The sequence below is a fragment of the Pinus tabuliformis genome, chromosome 4_1 (genome assembly GCF_031772625.1).
Source record: "Pinus tabuliformis cultivar Carrire ecotype Pingquan chromosome 4_1, CPIR1, whole genome shotgun sequence".
Classification (NCBI taxonomy): Eukaryota; Viridiplantae; Streptophyta; class Pinopsida; order Pinales; family Pinaceae; genus Pinus; species Pinus tabuliformis.
In genome coordinates, this window is record NC_142303.1 from 528,850,742 (window position 1) to 528,859,128 (window position 8,387).

General features: G+C 40.3%; 1 protein-coding gene across 2 annotated transcripts; it reads right to left on the bottom strand.

The window, feature by feature from the left end:
- Positions 1–271: 271 nt before the first annotated feature.
- LOC149176909 (uncharacterized) lies at positions 272–2,081 on the bottom strand. 2 transcript variants are annotated; one of them, XM_089420010.1, is made up of 5 exons: positions 1,931–2,081; positions 1,340–1,677; positions 1,169–1,224; positions 946–1,011; positions 272–833 (listed from the first exon to the last, which is right to left on the bottom strand). In XM_089420010.1, the coding sequence occupies exons 2-5, from the start codon at positions 1,431–1,433 to the stop codon at positions 651–653; spliced, it is 399 nt and encodes a 132-aa protein (XP_089276136.1). In that variant the 5' UTR covers positions 1,434–1,677; positions 1,931–2,081; the 3' UTR covers positions 272–650. The 2 variants fall into 2 exon arrangements, with proteins under 2 accessions (XP_089276136.1, XP_089276135.1); XM_089420009.1 differs by having other exon boundaries at positions 1,169–1,238; positions 1,931–2,080.
- Positions 2,082–8,387: the final 6,306 nt, after the last annotated feature.

Below are 8,387 nucleotides of genomic sequence, written 5' to 3' on the forward strand. Positions count from 1 at the left end.
AACAGAGACCAATCATTTGACTTCTTTTAAAGTAGGTTAACTGCATTAATCTATTTCAATAATTAGGATCTGTACGAATGGCTTGTGGAATCGAATGAAAAAAACAGATTCAGTAAAACCTGTGTACACAAACAAGAAAAAGTAATAAGAACTATGGTGCTTTTGCCTCTCTGTCTCTGTAATTTCCTTGCTTTCTGCAAGTTTAAAAGTGTCATTTATGAAATGAAAAGCAATTTCTCTGATCTAGGTGACAACTTTGCTGGAACAGATCTGTCTCAATTCAGTTCCATTGATATTTGAAATCAGATGTCCAATTGACTCCTAAATTACAAGCTTGCTATCTTGTATAAGCCTTCATTTTCTATTTATTTTCCAAGGAAAATCATGGGAGGAAACCCAAATGATGCTTCCCCACACTCGTGGATGGCATCCCTGGTAAACCCATCAGTGTAGACTAATGGACCTATCCCAAGGGGATTTGAGTGGAGCACCTACTGGCACAGAACTAGACAAATGCCCAGCGACAACCGATTCAGCTAATCCTTTAAATTTTAAGCCTTCCTTTTCCTATTCAATAAAGAGTTCAGTTTCAATAAACATGAGATCATCTTGAATATTTAAACTGTTATGTTGCCTAAATATTCAATTACTCAAATCAGGAAATTTTCCTGATTCATGTCTGTATAGCCAATATCCACTAGGCAAAGACCCTGAGGAGGAGCAGGAGGAGCGGATGCCCTTCTGCAAGTAGCATGCATAAGTTTCAGTAGATTATCCGGGGTTGCACCAGCAGCAGCCTCTCTTACAGCAGTGGCAACCAGCACACGAACCATCTGTAAAATTGCATTCCTGAATGTTACTCATATAAATCAAGCTGTTTTGGTGATTACTTTAATAGTCTCTTTTTCAGCTAGATATATTGTCTTTTATACATTTTAGTTGTACCTTACGCAAAAATCTGTTGGCAACTAGCTCCACACACATGACGGTCCTTCCTTTGCTTGTAGTATCCTAGAAAATCTCATCGGATTTTACCCATCACATATAGACACACAATTGTTAAACACTTGGGGCTATTTAAGAAATCAGTGAAAACAAACTGCCATGCACAAATAGTATCTGCAACAACTGTAGAAAAATCAGATTTAAGATGATTCCAAAATCATACCTGTCCCAAGTATGGCAAAGTAGCAACTGCAGCACGAGCATGATACATAAAGCATTCTGTTGCAGGACCCCTTGAAGAAAATATGAGCTTCATGTTCAGAAGAAAGGTACTTACAATATCATCCAATACAAAATGAATCATGAAATCAAGTTAATGTTATCTAACAGTTACCTGCTTCTTGATGCTTGAGTGTCCCGAGCAAAAATTCTGTAAGATAAAGACTGGCCTTCAAGCTGTTGCAAAAGCTGATTGACTGTATCAACATTGAAGTTATGGGGCTTGACCAATGCCTGATGTTTTCCAATAGCACTAAAGTTCACGGACTCCATATTTATAACATTCATGTCAGTGCTTTGATTGTCACCTTTTTCAGCCAAGCACAAGCCGTCATAACTCACAGGACTTTCACCATCGACAGCTGGTTTATATCCTTCCCCATCTTTAAGAGGTAAAATGTACAGATAACGCCTCCATTTGGCAGAAAAATTAGGGTGGAATTCACGTGAGACCTACAATCTCCTGACTATGTTAGCTCTAGCCTTTATACAGAAATACAAAAAACTTCCAGCACATGCATAAAAAGTAGATCACTTTTGCATTAAAATTGGAGGCCCGGCCCAGAATACAGCACAACTACATAACAGATAGCAACCACAAACTTCAAAATAATTTACCATGATTGGAAGCTTTTGACATAGCATAAACAGCCAAACCATTGACCAATGGCACAATAGCGTACTAGGCAAACAGCGATGTTCTCACCTCAGATATACTCACAACTCTAAGTTTTCCTAGTGCTGCAGCATTTATCTCGCTCTCGATATCTTGTAGACTGGTGTCTTTTCTCCAAGTATCTTGGAGATCAAATTCCAGACAGTAAACAAGTCAACAAATATACAGAAAGGAGGCAAATAAATATGAATGCTATATCAACAACATGCATAAAAGCCTTTGACAGACATATTATTTTATAAGCTCAACACAAAGTAAAGAGAGACAATCAGCAAATATTCCAAGAGTAGAAATGATAATGAGGACTCCAACGAGTTTATTAAACATGTTTAAGGATGTTAACTAGCAAACATGGCTGTAAACATGTTAGTACCTATAGATCAGAGTTACAACAAAACTACAGAAGACAGGTTCACAACTATGAATCTTTCAACAAATCATTTTAACATCCACCAATAACGAAAAAGCAATCAATGGGGGGAAAACATTGGCAGAATTCTAGAATCACAAACTTCATCTGGTTGATTCTTACACAGAAGTATTCACAAAGTAGAAGACTTCAAGAAAATCACAACTTCACAGGATGTCATAAGATCTCAAAGATGGACATTAAAGGACTGGCTGGACCTACCTCCCAATCTCCATTTAGAGTAACTTGTTTTTCAGGACAAGCTTTCTAAAAATATATCTGAATTTTGAAATCATGCCCAGATACTCTTCTCTGGAGAATGGGATCCAAGTTGGGTGAGTTCAATGTAAAAAAAGGCCGTGATCTTAGAGATCTGCATCAGAATAACCCATATAAAAACCCTGTCCTGAGATGGAACCAGGTTTGAGGAAATAAGCCCCAAAACGGATTAATCCTTCTGATGGAACCAGGTTTGGGGATAAATAAGCCATCGAAAGGGAATAATCCTTATCTTGCTATATTAAGAGGCAAAGTGCTAAGGAGAAAAGTCTAAGATAAGGGAGATCCATGGGACGTTCTTGTTGCACCTACTATCCATAGCAATTCCAATGAAAAGACTCTCTCGCTTACTAGTCCCCTGCCCTTTTGTTAGATAAATTTGGAATGCAATTCTGGGTAAAGGAGATTTCCTTGTTTTCTTGGCAGATTGCACCTCACAGGATCTTTAATGTCTCACTCTCTTTGTACTCCGAGTGATAGAAAGGAATATATCGTTGGAGAAAATTTGGAATTTTCTGTAGAAAATATCCTACTCGAGGAATTAGATGAACAGGAACTGATCTATTTTTCAAAATTCAGGAAAAAGTGCCATACGGGTATCTTCCAAAATTAAAGCCCTGGTTGTTGGATCAATCAAAGCTACCTCCCCAAAGCTTCCAAAATGGAATACTTACTATCATTTTCAACAAGCATGGCTAGGAGAGCAGTCCTCAGAGCCATAGACCAAGAGACTAGCAATTTCAACATCTCACCCTTTCCTTCAGACCCATCTATTTAGGAATAGATGTACCCCAGCCAGTTATCCAGTGGGGCTTCTCAGGGTAACCCAAGTAAAGAAGCAGGATGCAGCTTATTGACAATTGGTGTACATTCAAGCTAGACCTTGGCCATAACAACAATAATCATGCAGAAGTAGAGACAGCTGGATGTAGTTTACAACAATTCATTAAAAGTTAGAAAGTGGGGAAATTTTGAAGATTCAGATCTGGTAATCAGGTTCTTGAAAGGAGAATACCCAGAAAGATCTTATTCTCAAGAACAAAATTGAAAACCATTGAGGCCAGACATCTAGTCAACAATTTTGGAAATGTCGCTTCCATATATTATTAGGTGATGGAATGGAAAAACAGACACCCCTACCAAAGATACAAAAGTGCCTGAAAGAGAGATTACTGAATCTCAAAATCATATCTCTTGTGGTCCTTGCTTAAAACTTAATATACAAATCTAACCTCGGTCCTCTCAAGCATGAAAGGCTGACCTTACAGTTGGTTCAATTCTTGAAACATTCTCATCTTTCTTCACAACTCAATTTGGATGGGATAATCATGGAGGAAGTTGTAACCACTTCACTTGGTGAGATTGAGATTTTTTTCCCCACAGGGAGTTTTCTCCATTTATTGGATTTTTGAGGTGTGTAGTATTTTTTTAGTTGTCAGGAGCACTTTCAATAGCTGTAAAATTATTATTGTCTAGGACTAAAGTTTAAACAGAGGCTGTCTGAAAGTTCCAGCGGAATTAGAAATAGAACTATAGCGATGAATTTGTTAGTTTATGTAGCTCGAACAGGTGTTCTAGTCTCAAATGGTGTCTATGAGGCTAAGGAACACAGTGGATTAATTTTCTCCAATACCCAGAAAAAGTTTCTAAGGAAAATTACCTTAATTAGAATTAATTAGCTAGTTTATTAATTTTCCTAAGTCTAACTTAGGGAAATGGCTTAATTAATCGGGATTAATTGAGGTAAATCGATTTTCCTCTAGTGACTTCTAGAAAAGTCATTTGATGGGGTCAAGATGATCTTAGCCATCGATTGAGATTAGATCATGGCCGTTGATTGCTCAATGAGAGATTATAAGAGGAAATCGATGGGCATTTGGAGAACAAATCAGAGACAGATTTGCAGTGATAGCAAGGCGCAATGATAGCATGAGGGTATTGTTACCCACCACCAGTGGGTGACCCTATAGGAGAAATTTTTCTCCTAGATTTGTCTTCAGCTGGCAGCTGGCAGCCCCTGACACCCACCAGTGTAGTTGATATTGTGCCAGATGTCTCCACTCCTTGAGCCAATCATATGTCCCCTTGCCCATCTGTCGAGATTGTATGTTTGACGGTAGGCCATCCAATCCTAAAGGTATGATTTTTCATTATGCAATCGGATGCTTATGCTTGTTTTTCTTGGGCACACTTGGGTATGGATTATTGAGTGACTTGGAAGGAGGAAGGGTTTTGACTATGGTCTTGTTCCCTTGCCTTAACTAGGGGGGTTAATCCTCAACCCTAGTCCTGTGGAATCTCCCCTATTAGCATATAGCTTTAGGATGGACACTACTTGGGAAACCCCGATTTTGGTAACGTGGTCCTGTTTTCCTGTTCCATAATTTTCACTCCCCTCTGCACATTACATGCCCTATTTCATCATCTTCCCCCTCTAGGTCCACATGACCACTAGGTCCACAAGGCTTTGGTACCCCCTCCCCTTGTCCACATGTCTAGGTCAAGCCTAGAACGATGCCCCAAAGGTTGATGCAGCTTAAAAAAAACATAAAAGCATAATATGGCCACATACAAAAGGAAATAATACCACAAAATGCAAAAGATGGTCGAGACAATAAAATTTAGCACGTGGGCAAAAGCCAAACATGAGCTCTACCCCTTATCATTATGGCCATCACCTTGGTTCCTAGGGCCCCTATGAGTGCCCCTTGCATCATTAAGGAACCCATGTATGTCCCAACCCTTGGTGGGCGATGAACTGCCCCACCTTAAGGGGGTAATCATTGCTATATCATACACATCATGCTCTCATCCCCTGGAGCCCTAAGCAATAAAATAAAAGAAAAATCAATAAAAGGAAAAAGGCAAATGAAGAAGGGTGGAAAACAAAGGCCAGGGTAACTCATGTATCACAATTTCTCCCTCCTACATTCATACACCCAAATATGTGGACATCCCTCATCATTACCACCCTTGAACCCATCTCATTTGGACTTGAGACCCTTGTCTCCCGATCCACCTCGTCATTATTCACATGATACCTACCACTTGAAGGATGTACCTTGGACATGTCCTTCCCTTTAGGGGCTAGGAACACCTAATAGGGTTGTTTATTAACCACTCCTACCTAGGGAGGTAACACCATTACATGCTCAAAGCCCCAAATTTGGAAGGGAAACCCACTATGAAGTCTCATTTCTACCCTTGATTAACAAGCTTATTCACTCAATTGCACTAATGAATTATTGTATCTGAAGGTGAGGAGACGCATTGGATCTTATACAAGATTGGCAAGTGGTTTCATCATGGGTTGGGCAACTTAATTGGGGCCCAAGCCCACCAAAGGATCATATCGACACTTGTAGGGGAAGCGTTGAGAGCCATGGGTTTCCATCATGTGACAAAGCATTATCTCATGCCATGGGCAACCTCAACACCTTCAACAGCTTGTTCATTGCCCATATTATATGAGAGATGATGCACTTGGACCAACAGTGCCCCCGCCATATTTATAGTATATACAGGGTTTGGCAGTTGATTCGAGGCCTAGAGAAGTATAGTCTCATCCTTGAGATGTGGGAGGGAAATCACCATCTTCCATGCCCTCATTTGGAACAGTCTACAAGCTTATTTTTCACTGGGAGACCCATGAGACAACTACTTGAACCCAAAGCCACTTTGGAGCACCACATGATATTTTACTTGGAGATTAAGGGGCCAACCCCATGACTATCATTCATGGAGCCCTCACTCTCATTATGGCACCTTGAGGACTCAACAAGGCCCTCCAACGGCCCTCCTACACCATTGTTTCATCATTTCGACTTCATTTAGGATGGCTTATTCTTCACTTTATGAGCTATTTGATGGCCTTGTCAACAAAGATGTGTTATTTTGCACATTAAAATAATTATAGGGGCATCTTAGGCTAATTCGAACTACTTAGAGGATCATATAAACAAAAGTGACTCTCATTTGTGAGAGCATCATCATCACACTTGGCTTTATTTCTACTGGAGAATTTTGCACTTTTCTTTGGATGTCTATTGGAGCTCTTTTGATGCATTTCGATCTATTTGGAAGTTGAAATCTTGTTCTTTCTTGGAGCCGCTTTCTTGATCTTGGATTGGATATATCTCTTGTTATCTTGTAAGTGATTTTGTTGAAGATTTTTCATGAAAAATGTATAATGTGTGGAATTATTGCAACTATTGTTAGATTGTGGGATTGCACATGTTACTTATTGAATAACAAGTAGATGAATGTTCCTAGTGGATTGAAACTTGTTTTTCTTCCATGAAAATCCATAGATCTTGGGTGGGTAAATGTTAAAGTGTGGTTGCTAGGGCATCGCTTTTTAGCCTCCTTGAAGACAATTTCGATAAAATTTTGAATCATATAGACTCCATAGCCCAAGGATTAGGCACTGACGCAAGCAAATTTGATGATCACCTTCTACTTATGTTGTTTTCCACAATACTGGTGTCTAGGATAGAATCTTAAATCACTGATGCTACCAAACCAAGTATCACAACAAGTCTACTTTGCAACAAAGAAACAATATACAACAGTAAATCTACTAGTGCACAAAATATACACAACTTTTTACAAATTTATACAACAACCCAACTTTGTTATATTAATCCAACTGAATAATACAACAGTTTAGGGCTCCCATACCAGGGATAATGGCCCTCATACATCCACTGATACAAGACAACAACAACTAGGGCTTGGTGTCTGTCATGATGACCACCAATCTACCCTGAACAACATACTTTGACTATCGAGTTGATGTAGCGCGCTCTTTCAGCTCCTCTTGATCGTACCTTGTACACATATGCCCAGTCCTTTGGCTCCCGATCTGCAGCACCTGCCTCTATCAATGCACCAAGTTCATCTAGCCATTGAATCTCGGCTCCAATATGCTCTCTAGTCGATCGTTCGTCCTTCAATGCATCAACACCTAGAGACTCCAGTCGAGTTGTTCACAACTCCATTTGTGACAGCTCTCAACTACCCGTTGTTGCTCCTCAACTACTCAAGGACTTCAGCCCACTATAGTCTTCCTGTGTTGCTCCAATGAAGACTAACATAGGGCACGGAGGGCTACCACCTATCACTACAAGATGTCCTTCTCCCACAATGAACACAGGCTAAGAGGACTGCCCAACTTCTATTGTAGATGTCCTTCTCTGCGAGGCAAGTCTAGGGCTAGTCAAACTACTCCTGGCTGATCAGACCCTTGAGCTTCTTCTTCTGTCACATCTAACAATCCCTTAGTCCTTCAAGAGACTTGTTTCTTCGGGCTTGAAGCAAGCCTCTACAATCCTCCCAAGTTTGTTCTTAGGCTGCTCCAACTCTGCCTTATCTAGGCCCACACTTGGTCCACTCTCACACTGCCCTCCAACAGACCACAAGTGTCAAATACATGTTGTAGCATCTACTCACTGGTTAAGGCATCCAACCATTAATATCACCCTTCCTCTTGGCTGCTAACAGTCTCCCACAAATTGTCCTCTTCTAGGACACCATCCACCTAACATCCATCCATCAACAAGGTGACATCTACAACTCACTGTTGTCGCCTCCTTGACCTCGATTTTTGTGCATTCACAAGACTAGTTAGGGCACACAACAGCCCTAAACCACTGCTCCAAAACTGCTCTTCCCTTGTCCAAACTCCTCCCTCTTTTGTTGTCACTATCTTGGCTTCCAAAACACCTTGGGCACCTCCACAAGGCTTCTTGTACAAGACAAATTGCTCCAGCAACTAGGGTTGCCTCAAGGCACAAGAAA

Coding starts and splice junctions, on each gene's coding strand:
- LOC149176909 (XM_089420009.1), bottom strand. CDS start 1,512: ATGAATGTTATAAATATGGAGTCCGTGAACTTTAGTGCTATTGGAAAA. Junction 1,012..1,168: donor CTTTGCCATACTTGGGACAG/GTATGATTTTGG, acceptor GAGATTTTCTAG/GATACTACAAGCAAAGGAAG. Junction 834..945: donor CCAACAGATTTTTGCGTAAG/GTACAACTAAAA, acceptor GCAATTTTACAG/ATGGTTCGTGTGCTGGTTGC.